Source organism: Xiphophorus hellerii, chromosome 3 (genome assembly GCF_003331165.1).
Source record: "Xiphophorus hellerii strain 12219 chromosome 3, Xiphophorus_hellerii-4.1, whole genome shotgun sequence".
In the NCBI taxonomy this organism is placed as follows: domain Eukaryota; kingdom Metazoa; phylum Chordata; class Actinopteri; order Cyprinodontiformes; family Poeciliidae; genus Xiphophorus; species Xiphophorus hellerii.
In genome coordinates this window covers 30763270-30780544 of record NC_045674.1, presented here as the reverse complement: position 1 = coordinate 30780544, position 17275 = coordinate 30763270, and the positions used below count along the sequence as shown (strand labels likewise).

The 17275-nt window shown below is 39.9% G+C and overlaps 1 protein-coding gene across 1 annotated transcript in view; it reads right to left on the bottom strand.

Moving 5' to 3' along the window:
* The window catches only part of mc5ra (melanocortin 5a receptor), a 31874-nt gene extending 15068 nt beyond the window's left edge, over positions 1 to 16806 (bottom strand). The window contains exon 1 of the mRNA XM_032558951.1: positions 16593 to 16806. Within this exon, the coding sequence (XP_032414842.1) occupies positions 16593 to 16653 (61 nt within the window). The 5' untranslated portion in view covers positions 16654 to 16806. The remainder of the gene's footprint in view (positions 1 to 16592) is intronic.
* Positions 16807 to 17275: the final 469 nt, after the last annotated feature.

The window sequence follows — 17275 nt, the reverse complement described above, 5'->3', positions numbered from 1 at the left end:
CAGAAAGTCCGACCACTGCGCAAATTCTATTTCAGCATATTTCCATATACTCAGTATTCTCAGTCCAGGGTCCATGGGTGAAAATGATGACTCATCCTCCCTGTCAGCCTGATAAATCCTGGCATCGTCATCTGGCAATATGGCTGTGCCATGACTGAAGGAAACAATCTGTTGATGCGATACCCCGGTATGTATAAATTTGCACACTATTCAGCCTGTGTAAAGTTAGAAGTTGGCGTGAAACTTTTGTACTGCTGTGAAAATGTGCGACAGCAACACAAATGTTTTTTAGGCGATGTGATGGACCGAGTTAAAAACAGGAGGAGTCACAGGATATATTAGAAAAAATAGTTATTTTTTATTTTTATTTTAACCCAAAGATTATAAAAGACAAAAGATAAACTGAGCTCATAAAAGAGGTCAAAGAAACAAAACTGAACCCAGGCAAAAAAATGTAAACAAACTGGCTGCACAAACAAACATAACTGACCTACCAAAGAAATGACTCAGGGGTTTATATACTGGCTGATCAGACCTTTTAAGACACAATAGGGTAACTAAACTGAATACAATTACAAATAACACAAAACAAATAACAGTAAAGCTAAGTTTGGCTAAACTAAAGACCCAAAAATGAAAATCAAAAATATTAAACTTTAAATACTAATATTTACTTAAATACAAAACTTATCTAAACAAAGAAACTACAAATCCCCCCTGCAGTAGGAACTAGTGGTGCAGTCCAATCAGCATGTAAGCCTGCTGAGCCCTGGCCACCATCTATTGTCTGGTCACTCCAAGGCAGGTAAGTACCGGCAGGAAAACGAACAAAGAATTAATCTTAAGCAAACAAAATTAACTTTAAGTTGATATAAACACATATATTAACTAAATGTGTGCTCTAACAAATAGAACAAATGTATTCAAATCAACTAATAAATGTTTTTATTCAAACTAAAGTGTTGTTGTGTTTGTATGAAAAAATAAATTGTGCATAAAAAGAGTTACGGACATCAGAGTGTGGCCATGGACTTGGCCATCCACAGGCGACAATAACAAACGCACCAAAACTCACCTAAACAAGCTGAAGTCTGATTCCACACAGCGATACGGATCCAGCATCCAACATTTTCTGTTAAAACTGAACCTCATTTGGCCTCATGAAATAACGTAACACTCTTTAGAAGGTTATGTGAAAACCTCAATCGAATATAAGAGAGTACATTTTGTCAGTTTTTTCACATGTAGATGTGAATCTGCATCACTCTGCGCACCTATGTGCATGAAATATGTCTAAATTTCCGTTCTCACAGACAGAGAAAATGGAGTCGGATCAGCAAATTAACTCCAATCAGGTCAGGCTTGATGATTAGTAAGGTGGACAAAGTGGAGACAATCACACATGTACATAAATAGCTGAATGAAAGTTTGTGTAATTGTGGAACGGTGGCAGCTGTGGCCTCCTCCACTGGCGTTGTGCTCCAGCGGGGGAGTGTGTGTTCACAGTTGATGTGACCTGGTGGCCTTGTGTGCCCTGAAAGGTGGCTTTTAAATAAAATCTGTTATTTGCAGAAGTAGAAACAGACTCACGTAGAGGCAGTTGCCATGGTTTTTCAGACAGGTAAGTGGGAGGTTTCAAGGTATTTATGGTCATTTGCATATTCATTTAGGGGCAGATGCCCCCAATTCTCACCCAAGTCCAGATTCATAAAGGAAACACGTGCGGTGACATGCCTGCTTGCCGTTTTATACATCTAAAGTTTTTTTTTGTGTGCCATGAATTTCCAAATTTCTCCCTCTAGCAAACTTTTAGGATGAAAACTGTGCACTGTTTTTCACACGAGGCCCCTGGTCATTCAGTATCTCCAGCCAGTCAGCTGACCTCATGATGTTGGTGAACTTTGACCTTACTACTGCAGCAACCCCACATCTTAGTGCTGTCACCACAGGTGTTATACAGCAGACAACTCGGCATGATGGGTGCATAACTTCATCTGCCCTATTGCTCCCCCAGATAAACCTCAACTCATCAGACCACATGACCTTCCGTCGCTCTAAGGAATCTTCATGCTGCCTTGCAAACTGAAGCCTTTTTCTTTGTTTAGCATCAACTACTACTGGTTTTCTTAAGGCTACACATCTGTTCAGTTCTGTTCCCGTCCCCTTCACACTTTGTGCGTGGAAATGCTCTGAGCACCACTGTTGTTTTTCTTTCACTTGATTCCACCAGATGTTAAAGCGATTAACAATCGTAATCAATCAGGAATTTTTCGCTGACAACATTTCTTCCTGAAAGACAACGGTTTCCCTCTTTACTTCCAGTTTTTAATGATGCAGTGGACAGTTCTTCATCAAATTGCAGTTTCAGCAATCTCCTTAGATGCTTTCTCTGCTTGATGCCTTTGATTTGACACTGCTTTAACCCTTCCATGGCCAGGCAGTGCATGACCTCCTGGTTGTTTAAGATATGAGAAGCTAAAAGTTGAGGTTTTATAGTTTGCTACCAGCTGAAAGTCAACCAACCACGTACCAATAACCAAACAGGATGATTAATTAAATCAGGTTGGTGACACTTTTTGTTTTTTCTAGTATAGTTGCACCACTTAAACCATGAAGTCATCATCCAAAAAAATGGAGGAAACATGAAATAGTAACATGTAGTTGTGCCAAAACAGGATTCCATGAGGTGGTGCATTACACGTACTGGGGTAGATGTGGTTTTTCTCACAAAATATGATTTTTTTATAACTCCAATACAAAAAGTGATTGAGCAAAAATGACATCCTTGAGAGAGTTCCCAGACGAAAACGACTTCTGGCCATTGCATACCTACCACAAACCATCCTGAGTTAAAATGAAGGTTTTAGGGTAGCCTAGTCAAAGCCAGGACTTAAATTCAATGCTCCCAAATCATCCAACGTGGCTGAATTGAAGCAATTCAGTGAAAAATGGGCTGGATTTCTTACACATGCTCTGCTTTGGAAGAACTGAGCATTCATCACATCGGCTTGATAGTCTTTAATGCACCAAGAGTGGCACAACCAAATGTTATACTTTGACAAAAGTGTAGCACAAAAAAAAAAAAAAGCAAAATCCTCAGAACATATGTAGACTAATCCTTTATACTGCTCTGTAGTTTTGCTTTCTGTCCTCTGAAGCCCCAGTTTTGGACTGGAAATTTTCTCGTCTCAGAAGAACTTTTCGCTGCCTCCATTTTCGATGATTGTTGCTGGAAAGCTTCTTTTGAGTCCCCACTCTATCATCTGCTTCAAACACTTTCAGCAGACTTGCCATGTTGACAGTCTAATCTTTGCCCACATCCTTAAGGCGTTAGATTGGATTCAGATCTGATGACTGGAAAAGCCCACAGCATCTCTGAACTCTAAGCTGTGGCCAAGAAGAAAGACAACGGGTCAGCTGCTGTATTCAGGTGGGTCGTAAAAGTAAAGCTTTTATTAAGCGGCGTTAAGAGTTTCTAAATATCTGGGAGGAATAATCCCCACCACAAACAGTAGTCTGAGCTGTGCAGGAAGGAGAAGCCAGTTTATAGATTTAAGCAGAGCCACCTGCTGTTATTTGTGCTTTATGGCCCGAAGGCGTAATTTGTTTTTGGATGCTTGTCTCTTCTTCAAAGTTGTCAGTTATCCGTCTTTAACAGACGTTTTCAAAGCGCCTGCATCTAATTGGAATATTGCACAAATAAATATGTAATCTTGTATTTCAGAATGCGCCAACAAATCCACATCTTCATCTAAACGCTGGTATTTATCTAATCTACTTCCAGAGTTCTTTCATCTCTCATTGATTTTCTTCCACTACGCCTACATTATAATGCATAAACCCTGACCTTGACAGCATAATTTGTACCTGAATTACATGAACTGGAACTTTCTAAATAATGAAGTTTAATTTGCGTCAGAGGTATTGTAGGATGAATCCCAATGGAAGCTTCTCCAAACTTCCAGCACAGAGAAAAGCAACAGCCAGCATACATAATACAGGAGTTAAAACATTTCACACCAAAGGACGCCCAAAGTAGTTAAGGCGACTCTGCCACCGAGGGGCCGATTAGGGCCCCCGGTTCAGCTATGGGCATGGATGATGCAACATGTTCTGGAAGCAAAACCTTTAATTACTGAGACAAAGAGAGCCATAGTTAATTTTTTTAGCATATTAACTATGTCCAACTGCAGCTAAAATGAAAACAGATGAAGGTTATTTCCCTCTCTTTAAATCATAAACAGTGTTTTTTTTTTTCCTTTGGAAAATCCTCAACAGCCATTTTCACATGACTAATTAGCGCCTGCAGGCAATTCGACGAAGCAAATGTGTTTTCGATCTAAATGTGTTCCCCTGCACAAACTTTTAAATACACCAATAGCTTGTCCCAAATATAGATTCACACCCATGGAAGGACTCTTGGTCTCCAGTAGATTTCAAAGCCTTTACATATTTATATTGTATGCAAGCTGAGGAGACGCTAGCATGGCCCACAGTGACTCATTAATATCAGAGAGAAGCCTGGAGGAGCTCTAATGCAGCTCAAGGCAGACATGCATTATGAAAACATTTCATTCAGTCGTAGGTGGCAGCCATCTGCACTCCCTGCCGAGGTGTGCTTATGGACGGATGTTCTGCTTCCTGCTGCTGTGACTTGAGTCGCTTGTTGCCAGTGTGGTCATGCGAACTCACAGACAAAGACCACACAAAGGGCCACTGTGGAGACATAAAGATGCTAAGCCTTTATTAGGGGAAAATTGAGCTCTCAGCTGTCATCACTGCCAAGATAGCACCTTGGCAGGTGCCTGTAAAATTACAGGCATTGTTGTTGCCTGTAATCTTGAAAACATGCTACCCATTGTTATACCACAGTTATTCTCACCCCCAGCAAAGTTAGATTTGAAAAATTTTTTTTTTTTTGATCTACAACTGACTGGACTTTAAGAGAGAGTCTGTAAAGGGAAAAAAATAAAGAAGCCTTCCATTCTCAAAGACTCATCACCAAAGACAAATCATCAGGATGCCAATGGAAGCATGCACAAATCTGCTTCAGCAGTTATAAGACAGGTTTAATTGCTTCAATGCCAGTCAATAAAAATGTTTTTAATGATTATTAGGAACGATTATTATAAAAACGCTGGTGTAGATACTGAGTAATTCAAGACATGACAATCCCACATTCTTAAGCAGAGAGCAACTGGACCTCTTTTGTCTCTCAAAGGTGTTCGACTCTCATTGGATGAGAATTTAAACAAGTAGGAATACCAGCTGCCCCATAACATTACATGTCCTTCATTGTGTCCATGAATCTACTCAAGGTTCTTCCTCTTATACTTCATTTCCAACATAACATCCTCTCTCTAATGTATCCAGAATCTCAAAAACTCCCAGATTATTTCTTTGTCCCTAAAAGCTGACTTTGTGTTGTTGTAACAAAAGTTGGGTAGTTTTAATCAAACATTTTGTCCAGAAGTGGCACCAACTACATTGGGTGGGTGAACAGACTGAAAAGAGCCTCATTTTTCCTCACAGACCGTCATCTTAAACTACACAACCAGACTTCAGACTACACGGATCCTCTTCCATCGGAGGAGATATGATGCCATACAGTAATGTTAAAGTCAGGAGGAATTTTGCTGAATGAATTCTGCCGCGCTCATATAACAAATGTACCACAAATATACTCTGCTGCTGCAAAATCACTGTAACATAAATACTTCAGGAAAAACCCGATTGGAAGATTTTTTTAGATCCCAGGTTCTGCATGCTGACTTTCCTCAAGTCAGCATGCCGGATGCTTGAAGTTGGAACCAAAAGTGACTTACTGGTTTAACCAATAATTACCTCACTGCTGGAGGAAACTCACAGAGCATTTAAATCTCATAACTAAATGACCAGACGATCCTGTAACATGCCAATAAGACAAGACTGTAGCATCAAGGTAAATATAACATGTCCCACCCTAATCTCTGAAACGTCCACAACCATGATCCAAGTAGATTGAATTTGCAGTATTTATTGGCTGCTGTTGCCCACAAATAACTAAAATCTGCAAATACTTGAGACCTCTCCCAGCTTCAATAGTTAGCACAACGAATACTTTAATATACTGTACATCAATATGTACAGTGGAAACTGTCATGACACCGCTGCAGAAACTGATATCTACTGTTAGTAAGAAACTAACAGTAGATTAGATCTCTGTTCTTGAAGATACAGTCAATTGGCGCCAAGGGAGCAAAAATAATAAGAAAAAAAACTATGATCAAGTAGTATTGTGTCAAATTGTGTCAAGTCGTTATCCACAGAAAAGTCTGTGAATAGGTTGTTGTTGCTTATTTATTTCCAACAGGACAATGCACAATACAGAATATGCCACAATTAGCTATGGTTCATGTCAGTGAATCCATGAATACTGAACCACAAAAAGGCAGAGGTTCACTGTATACACACATACAGTCACATGCACCCCCCCCCCCCCCCACACACACACACACACCCCCACAACACTATTCAGAGCAGGATTTCACAGAGCGAGACACACAAACACGTGGTAATACTTGTTATTCCACAGAATCGTCTTCGTTGTGTTGAATGAAGGGAATGTTTGATTGACCCCAGAACATCACACATCCATCACTACTGCTCCTCACATGATAGCAAGTGGAGCTGAGGTCTCAGTAAATCTCTGTAATGAACTGAAGGTTCAGGGAGGGAAAATCTAACCGTTATCCATCTGAGTACTGTTTGTTTTTTCCTCTGCATTCTTTGCCAGCCTGTTAAAAAGAAATTTAATAAACAAGGCTGGCATTGTTTGTTAATCAATTTTGCTTTTCTGAACTTACTTGCTAGGAATGACATAACGCTTTCAGCGTTGTCTGATGAAAGCTTCATCAGACAGCATATTAAGAAAAAGAGACATTATGTACTGCAGCTAAACAGCGTCTTCGCCCACACATGGAAATTTTAGGTTATTATGATTAAAGCAGCTTAATGGATTCCATGATCAGACATTCAAATTCTAAGTCTATTTTCAGGTCAACGCATCAGTTCAAAATGAATGTGGCAAATAGTATAATAAAAAACTACAAAAGAAGCTCATCTCAAGTTGCATGTCCTTTGAAGTGTTCCACATTATTCATTCAGAGATCCGGACAGCAGAGATTACATCATAAATGTCAATAAGTGCGATCGGAGGGATATGCTTTTCTCATCAACACAGCAACCTGCACACACACACTGTCTGAATGTGTTATATGAGTGAAACTGACATGAGCTTAGATGGATCAGAGTTCCACAGCAAACAAACGTCATCAAACAGAGCTAAACTTAGCGTTTCCAAAAATAGACTGATGCAACGCCTGTATTGTGTCCCAGATTAATCATTTAAAAATTTACCTGAATGTAAACATCTGTTTGAAAAGAATGGCTGAACTAATCAAAGTTCACATTGACAATTGTTTTTTTTTTTGTTTGTTTGTTTTATTTACCAAAGTGACACTTAAAAAAGCTCATGTACTCCTTGAGTTATTTTATACAGACTCATCAAGCGTTTGAATCCCATTTAGCAGTTTCACAGGCACTTTGTGAGATAAAAGTGAGTAACTTTGCCAGATAAGTGCCTGCTGTTTGTAGGAGGACAGAGATCCTATTTATTGATAAAATGCATACTTTTATCACAGTTTATTATTTCTTATCGGTTGTATTGTTTTGCTATGTTACTTCTATGTTATTTATATCAGAAAGCACCAGCACCCTGCTGTTGATCATAGGTGTTGACACACCAGTAAAAGATTTGAAAAGGACACACCCCAGATCCGTTTCTACTCTGATGATGTAGCACTGTCTGACCCAGCTGGTACGGCAAGATCAAACGCAAACCTGGAGCGACTGATTGAAAGAAACTGGCCTGAACTTGATTAACCAAGTTAATCAATCAAGATTAATAGACTGGAACTAATCAAGACTGGTGACTGATGAAACGATGACAAATTACAGGATTAATGTGCGATCACGAGATGCTAAAACCTACAAGACTGTCATGTGACCTGTAGCACTCTATGGTGCGGGGTGCTGGCTGGCAACAAAAAAAACCCACTAACAAATCATCAGCACAGTGGAAATGAAGCAACTCAGGAGCTCGCTCCTCTGACTGACCAGATTCAACCACAGCAGGAATGACGAGGACTTGAGACAAAGGCTTAAGGTTGACCCAATTACTGCCAAGAAGACAGAAACCCAGCTTCAGTGGAAACCCAGGTTCACTGAAACCTGAAAGTAACCTGTTTATGTTTGCACATCGAGCAGATCACCATCACCTGGGGACTGACTTGGATTATGCATCTGCTTCTGCCGATGCATAGAAGTAGAGGAGTTAAACCAGTGGTTCCCAAAAATTTTCTGGGCCCCCCAAAAAGAGAAAAAAAAATCAACTGGGCACACACATTGTTCAACCAGACATAAACCTATACATGTATTTTGTTTTCAAACTCCACTGAAGTTAATTTCACACTTCAGGTTGCAACAAAACACACTACAAACCATCTTTACAGTGAAACACTTTTGTGTAACTGGTTTTTATTTTTTTATTCATCCATACTGCCCCCCCCCCCCCCCCTCCTGCAATGGCACTGCCCCCTCGCCCCAGGGGGGCGCGCCCCACACTTTGGGAACCACTGAGTTAAACTATGTTAACTTGAGATTAATGATGATTTTTCAGCAACCTAGATTAATGATACACAATGATGTGTTTGAAAATAGTAGTATATGAGAGTGGCTGCCACAAGTTTTCTTCTACCAGCAACAGTGGCAGAAAATAAATAAAGATTTTAATTTAATTCCATGACAGGGAGCCAAAATTTTTCATCCAGACAGAATGAAGTCATGGAGTGAGAAAAAGTTCTGTTGGCTGACATTTTTAAAATCTTAGTGGGAGGAAGTAACTCAAGAGGTAATCAATGATACGTAGCTAGCATTAAGGAAACCGGATAACCTCAGTTTGCCATTCTGACAGAGGAGGAGGTACCTGCAGGAGTTATTTGATGTAATCTTAATAGATTTGCCAAACTTCTCTTTTCTAATATAAAATATTCTGCATGCACAGGAGAAGTTAATATTACACAGGCACTTGCTCCTGTCTGAGTTTAAGGACTAATGGCCATTAGTTGCCATGCCTGCTGAATTACAACAGATAGACTCGCTGCTGGTTATTATCCCACCAGGAGTGTGTGAGCAAAAATGTCTCGTTTAACAGGCTGAGCTAGCATCAGCTGTTCACACTGTGGAACAGATTGCACCCAGCTGAGAACATCTTATTTTTAAAGGTGCGACCTCCTACTCAAAACTTTGATTTCCGAGCATTTTAATAGCTTATCTTAGGCTGGGAGATGGTGAGAGCAGGTCCATATACTAGACCTGCTCATGGGTCCATATACTGTGGACCTACTGTGGACCTAGCACTGTGTGGGTGCTAGTTAGCTGAACCTGCACATTCATACACGGAATAAACAAAATATTATTATCATTTAACAACCTGGATAGAAAGATACAGAGCTTCAGTCAACATGAGAATAAGTTTTCATGGAATATATTTTCCAGCAAAGAATAACTTTTAGTACTACTGGTCAAAGTTTGCACAACAGCAGTCATGAACGTTCGGCCTTACCACTAAATTAATAGAGGTTCTAGTGAATCATTCTAGTGCTTTAAACAATTATCACTTCACATCTGGACTATAACATTTCCAAGCAAAATCTGTCAATTTAAATCAATCAAAAGGGACACGGACAATATTAAAACAATCTCAGGTATGCTGCTAAATAAGAACATATTAATGCTATTTAATAGAAAACATAATCAGTAACCTGTAAGATATGAGGTGGCAGCTGTTGTGGCACAGTGACTGAGTGGATTACAGCTACTATCATATCATCATTGCTACAGTAAGGCAGATGGCAGATGGCGATTTAATTGAAAAGAAGATGTTGATGATCTTACAACCTGGAACGTTCGCACAAATTAACACTGGAGTATAAATGCTTTGTTTCCAATCCAACTGGGCTGATTGAATAATTTGGCTCTGGTGGGTCAGTTTACCTCTCTGTCAATTCAGAATTACATTTTGAACCCATGCATTATGATTTTATCCCCTCCCTTTTCTTTTCTTACCTATAAACAAAAAAATGTATACGTCATTACATTAATTACTGTATGTAAGGTACATACAGTCAGTAGCTATGCTACTGTTGATTAACCATTGGTGATAAAGGCTCTCAAAAATGTTTAAATCTCACATAAAATGTTTAAATTGACTACTATTGTCTAAAGACTGTTTAAGTTCTGCTATGAGTTCACCAGTCCAACACACACACACACACACCCACACGCCTGCACACGCCCACACACTCAGTTTAAATGTCATGTTTTGTACTTGAAGGGTTCCAGAGTGCCTGTAGAGAACATGCAGAAAAACCCCAGGCTGGGATTTGAACAGACAACCTTCTTACTTCAAAGCAACCAGCTGTACCGCTGTGCGGCCCCCGTTGCTTTTCAGATAGACTTTCATAAATTTCCCAATTCCTGAGTAAGTGCTTGACTTTATCCGCTACTCAAGATTTTATACACCGGAGGTTGGGAAGCATTTATTTCATCACAGACATGGGAACTATTTTTACTTTTAGAGGTGCTAGAGGATTCATTTGTGCGTGAAGAGTTTCTGACACCCCTTCATGTGGCTTTTTCAGAGAAGTGCAGAGCAGCTGTAAGGCTTGAGCTAGGTTAGACTGCTGAGTTAATTAGATTGTAGTAGTTTTCACTGTCATTATGTTTAGTGAGTTCTAAGTACAGCTGCAACAAACTAATATATAAAGCTATTGTCTCACAGGTACAGATGTCCAGTATGTATGAGGTTAACTGGCTATGATTTACAACTAATTAGTAGGCAGATTAAAAGTGAGCTGAGTGGATATGTTCAGTATTTTTTTTTTTATCTTTTAGACACATTAAGACTCCAATCTGCTCCACAGCTCTGATCAAGGCTCTGCTTTCACTGAGCAGCCAAGGGTTTGCGCTTATAGATGTTACGTAATGGACATCAATGATATGTAAAGTTGGTACTAAAAATACACAGAAATATGAAAATGGACTAATATGTAGAAAAAAGCTCAATCAAACATGAGCAACAGCCTCACAGTTTTGTGAGTCACTGATGAATCTGTGCTGATTTTTTTCCTCTGGTTTTTACATTTCTTTTTCTTTAACAGAACAAATATGCTTGATTTTATATTATCTTTAGTGTGTATTCATGCTCTCAACATTCACTTGTTAGTTTTCTCCGCTTTGATACAGCAGTGGAGGTAGACCGAAGGTGGAGCTGGTTCTGCAACGGGTTCATTAAAACCAGTTCCAACTGATTCTGGTTCTTATCCCTCCACTGATCAGGTGACACAATTTAGAAAACATGAAGGAACCCTGATCAAACCGAGTTAGCTCAGAGCACCCTGCTGTTATGTTTTTATTGCCGTCACATAACTGCATTTCCTTTCATGAGACCAGCAGCGAATCCTGGAAACTTTGAGCTGTTTGTTGTCAAAGTGGCTACAAAACGGCCTGTGGGAGAAAAAATTGGCGCTTTTTCTGTGATGTCTCTGTTTTCGACCAGAAAATGTTGTGCTTGACATGACCAAAACTACAAAGGTGACCAACGCTTTGATATGTTGGAGTCCGTCAAAAACAATTTTACTCCAAATTCTTCTGGGATGAAACTGGATTTTGTGATACAAGATCTCGCGATATTAAAACATCACGATATTTCTCATTGAGGTAAATGTTATCTCAACTACACTAAAATCATTTGTTTGGGGGAACTGTGGATTTCTAGTTGGAACTATAAATTCAACAGAGTGACTGACACAAAAAATCTATAAGTAATCTATATATAATCTATACTCATGATGCAAAAAGAGGCAGAAAGCATCGCTATGACAACCACTGAATAGATGTCAGTGGTACAACACTGACATCTGCACAACAATCAGATGTGCTGCACAACAATCAGAGCCCACTCTATCAGTAGTAACTGGAAAATGTGGTACAGCAGACCATCCACTGTGAGAGAACCGCTCTAAGGTCTGAAGAGATGAAAACAAATCAGAAAAGGAAAGATCAGGTTGTTGAATTGTCAGAATCTTTAAAATTCACAGCAAAGGTCTTTTTGAAGAATTTTTTTTTTTTTAAAGATTTTATTGGCGCTAGTGGTCTTTATTTGATAGTTAATTGACAGGAAAGTGGGTAATGAGAGAAGGGGAAGACATGCAGCAAAGGTCGCCAGACCAGGAATCGAACCTGCAACAGCCACGTCGAGGACTAAAGCCTCCATATGTGGGTTGTGCTTAACTCCTGCACCACCACAGCACATCCCTGAAGCATAAATTTGATCTTTGAACTTTTCTTGGAAGTAATATTAAAATCTCATCACGTCTCGTTCTCATGAAATCAGCATCGTGTCTCGTCTCATTTTGAGACCTTTCTTTCTATCTATCTACCTTTTAATATTTATTTCCTTTATTTTCACTACAGCTAATGACACAACAGACAGCGGCTCTGTCCGATTCGGATCGGGCCGATTGGCGGCCCGATCCGCCACACTGAGACCTCAATCTACAGCGTATCTCATGATGCGACTGAATCCAATGACATGGGAACAGAGCGCAGTCAGAGGTGCTTTTTAAAGGTTGCCAGGGATACACTATCAAAAACACACTGCTTGTTAGGTGGCGTGTCTTCTTTTTCTCTCTATCTCTCTTCTGAATGTTCCACCCAGAATAACGCCGGTATCACCATTCCAGCTCTGACTCGTAGTTTGGAGCTGCAGGATGTCTCAACCTAATTGTCTGGTGGTGATCGCTGCCAGCGGATTTGCATGGAAGAAATGTTCATATTAATAACAAGGTAGCTGACAGAACCTTGCAGCAAAATTATACCATTGCGACATGTTGTGATGTGTGGTTTCAAGTCAGTCTGTACCTTTATGCCTTCAGGGTTCAACACCTTTAGATCACATCTGCTGCAGAGGAGCTGCTTTGGTGACTTTTGCTGTCAAATCACCGCAGATTCTTTAGTCCAGTTTAAAGTTAGAGCTGGTTATTTAAGGATAAATAAAAGTTTTTAAAGATGCCTTTCAGCTACATGCTGTATAATCTTTGGTCATTTATCATATATTTTATGCTTCAAGTATCTATATTTGCAGGGAAATTAAACCAAATTTTCTTTATTAGATGCAGAACAAGAACTCAGTAGGATCACATGTATCCTTTACATGTGATACATGAAAAGGAATATTAATCCTTTATGAAACAGAAATGGAAAACAAACAGCGGTGGTTGTTGTGAGCCACCCCGAGCCTGTTCTGCTCAACATTTATTTACTGTATTTATACTGTACATAGAACAAAAGTTCAGCATATCAAAGAAAAAAATTCATTCTGTTCTGAGGACCTACTATACGTATTGTTCTTTTCTCAATCTACATGCCTTATTGTGCATTCACACATAGAAAAAGGTTTTATAAGAGTCAAACTGTGCCTAAAATAATCTGTACGTTGCAGATAAGCTCAGATCTCATCATCACCAGCGGCAGCAGAATTGTCTCCACATGCAGATATATTCAATAAACACTCTTTTCAGAGCGCTTGTTCCATCTTTGATGGAATGTCACCCTTGATGAGGCATATAACACATCAAACGATGCCACTGCAGGTGAACAGGTTCAGATTTGTCCTCTGATATTAAGACAGATAAATAAACTGGACTGTTGGTTTAGCTGTTCCTGCTCTGTGATGCTTTCATTATCAGTACGTATTTTACATTTGTGAGCAAGTAAAGCAAGAATATTAGAACGCTAAAGGAGTTGTCTGATTTGTGTTCCAACATGTCGGGGTGCACACGCAGAACACTGATGAGTTTTTAAAATTGCACAGAGCTCGCACGTGTAAAACCAGCAGCAGAAGGAGCCAATAGGTGCTGCAGATACGCAGCTGATGATTGCCAAAGCATGCAACTGTCGGTTAAAACATCAACTAATTAAGATGTGTCTCCTTTGATTCACATTTTATGTTACAGACTTAGTTTTTAGTCTTCTATTCATTTTTGTAGGACATCTACCATCACTACGCCATAATGACAATAACAGATTATTAGAAAGACGTGCAGAGAAATATTGGGAAGGTGATTTCTACTCTGTTGTGCTTGTCAGCTGTGAGATATTATATACAGAACAAAATTTACCTCAACAACCTCCAATGATGTTTCAGGAAACAAAAAGTTGCCATTTGGTTTGAACTAAGCAAACAGGTATGAGTCTCCTATTGGATAATTACTACCTGGTAGCTTCTCATTTCCCAGACATCCATGTGGAAACACACATCCTGTGGTTGGTAAAAGATGCTAGGCTGTTTATGAAAGGTGAAATTATTATAAAGGAGATAAACCAACTAAAATCGGGTTGAGAACTGTAGAAATGTATTATTCAAACCTGGAAAGAAAATGGGAAACTATCATCCTTGAGGGAGAAATGTGGTTGGGAAAAAACCCCCAGAATGGTCATGATTGGTGAGAACTTAAATGTTTGATGACATCAAATTGCAGAAAAACAACAGTAGGTCTCAAGGCGATGTTAAAGTAAGAGTATTTCCACATGCACAGTGTGAAGGGACCTCAGCAAATAGGGACTGAACAGCTGCGAATCCACAAGAAAACCACTAACCAGTGAGGCTAACTGGCTTCAGTTTGGAAGGGACCGTGAAGAGTGGACCCTAGAGCCATGGAAGGAGGTCATGTGTTCTGATGAGTCCAGATTTATCCTCTTCCAGAGTGATGGGAGCATCAGGGTGAGTAGAGAGGAAGACTGTGTGCGGTGTAACACCTGCGGTGGCAGCGCTGTGATGTGGGCTGCTGCAGTTCAGGTCAAAGTTCAGCAACATCATGAGGTCAGCTGACTGGCTGGAGATACTGAATGACCAGGTTATTCTATCAATGGATTGCTTCTACCCCGAAGACACAGGGATAACCCGACATGACAATGCCGGGATTCATCGATCTGAAATAGTGCAACAGTGGTTCAGGGAGGATGAGGCGTTATTGACATGGATTGGCCACCAGAGTTCAAGCTGATCACTGAGAATCATTGGGATGTTCTGGAGAACATGGCAATGATTCAGTGTTGTACTGGATGTAAATGAATCCTGTGTCTTTGCAGACGCTGATCGGAACAATGCCAAGGAAAATTCAAAGATAAATGCGGTACAGTATTTTGCTGTTCCCAATCCTTCGCACTCTGCCTATTTCCTGTCTAATCTACTGCAAATAAAGGCCATTAGTGCTAGAAAAACCTTTTTAAAAAAAGATCTTTGGCTCTTGGTTCCTGCTAAGCTGCTCTCCTTCTGCTCCTGTCACATTATACCAGTAAAATAATCCAGCAGTTCTTTTAAAACCACTTCTCTCCGTTGCCTCACTGTAGAGTTTCAATAGAACAGCAGTCCCTCTGCAGATCACTCACCCAACAAGCATTCAGCAGAGATGAGCCGGTCATAATGTAAAGCAGACAATGGAGCTAAAAGACAGACATGGTTTTGGTGTGAGAGGTGAGCGGTGGACGTTTGTCAGGAGCCACATTTAAAACCCTGAGGGGAGCTGGCTGCCAAGCTGCGGCTGCTCCTTCACTCCCCATTTAGTCCGATCCTTCACAAAAAGATGATGTTTTCTTCACAGAGAGAGAGATTCTGCACAACAGAATTGAATTTGTGAGCTCTTGATGACTCTAATTGCCTACCCTTTTTCAACAATTATTACCCGAGTTTTTGGATTTTGCACTATGCAGCTCTTCCAAATAAATGCCACCCGCTGTGAGGACACGTGTGTACTTTTCTTGGCAACACGCTGCCCGAGACACAAGCAACTCTGACGGTAGCTATAGGAACTTGAGCTGATGCAGATCTGACTGATCAGCTCTGCGTCTCTGGATCCACAGGATGTAGCAGAGCAGCTGCATCTCACCGCCTCATCATCCCTAACGTTTAGCGACAAACCCTCAGCACATACAGGATAAGTGCATGCGGAAGTCATTTCCCTCACAGGCATAAACAAACGGCACATACTGGGAAGTTAACTCACTAAGTTGGGAATGATTAAAATTAAAATCTCTTTTGCAACTTGTGCAGAGGTGCTGACTCTGCTCAATGTAGAGTTTGGAAAATAGGTTGTTACAGCTTTCCATCCATAATAAATGTCAAAAAATGGAATAAAGTTTACAAAATCAGATGGCTGTCCTGAATGCAAAAAGTGGAAAAATAAATCTAAAAATATGCAGAGACAATAATAAATAATAAAAATGCCTAATAATGATAATACCAATTATTATTATTATTATTATTTTTATTATTATTCCTAATATATATATGTTTATGTGCAGGTGTCTGCCTCTTACCTGCATCTTTTTTTGTGACAGTTTAAAAGGAAAAGTACATTTCATTCAGCAGAAGTGATGGGAGCAGGAGTAGAATTTCATAAATGAAGAGACAGACATAAGGAATGACTCACCGCTAACCGGAGCTGTTACACAAATCCTCCCTCCAAGTGGCTCTGAAGGACTGAGGAGCATAAAACGGGTGAATTTATGAGTCGCGTCAGTGGCGATGCTGAGCTGTGTGTGAGAGAGTGAGGAGAAAAAGGGAAAGAGAGAGAGAGAGGAAGAAGAACTCCCTTCCCTGCCCTGGCTGTGTTGAATACGACGCACAGCCACAGCGAGGAATTTTTAGCCGGCTTTCTCTCACTGGGGAGCGAAGGGAGCAGCAGCCAGACGCTTCCTCTGCAAGAAATGCAGTCGCTTCAAAGCTCCAACAGACAGCTGGGGGTTTTGTCACAACTTCTTGTAGCATATGTTCACAGCTGTTACTTCCAAATGACTAGTAAAGGAAAAGTCTCTGTCAGCGTGTGATGATGGCTAAATGGCATCACAGCAGTTCAGCACATTCTGATAGATTTCATTCACCAACAACTAAAACTTGTATACATTCATTGCCAGATAAGCCAGCCACGACAGCAAACTTTGCTGGACGATAAATGATAATGTTAGTGTTTCAAAACCATTTTCAAGTAATAAATAAAGAACAAATAAACAAATAAAGAACACATTCTGATCAGTAAACTTTTAATGGTAATGAACATTTAACAATTTAAATTGTTAAGTTTAACAATTTAAATTTAAACAAATAAACAACATA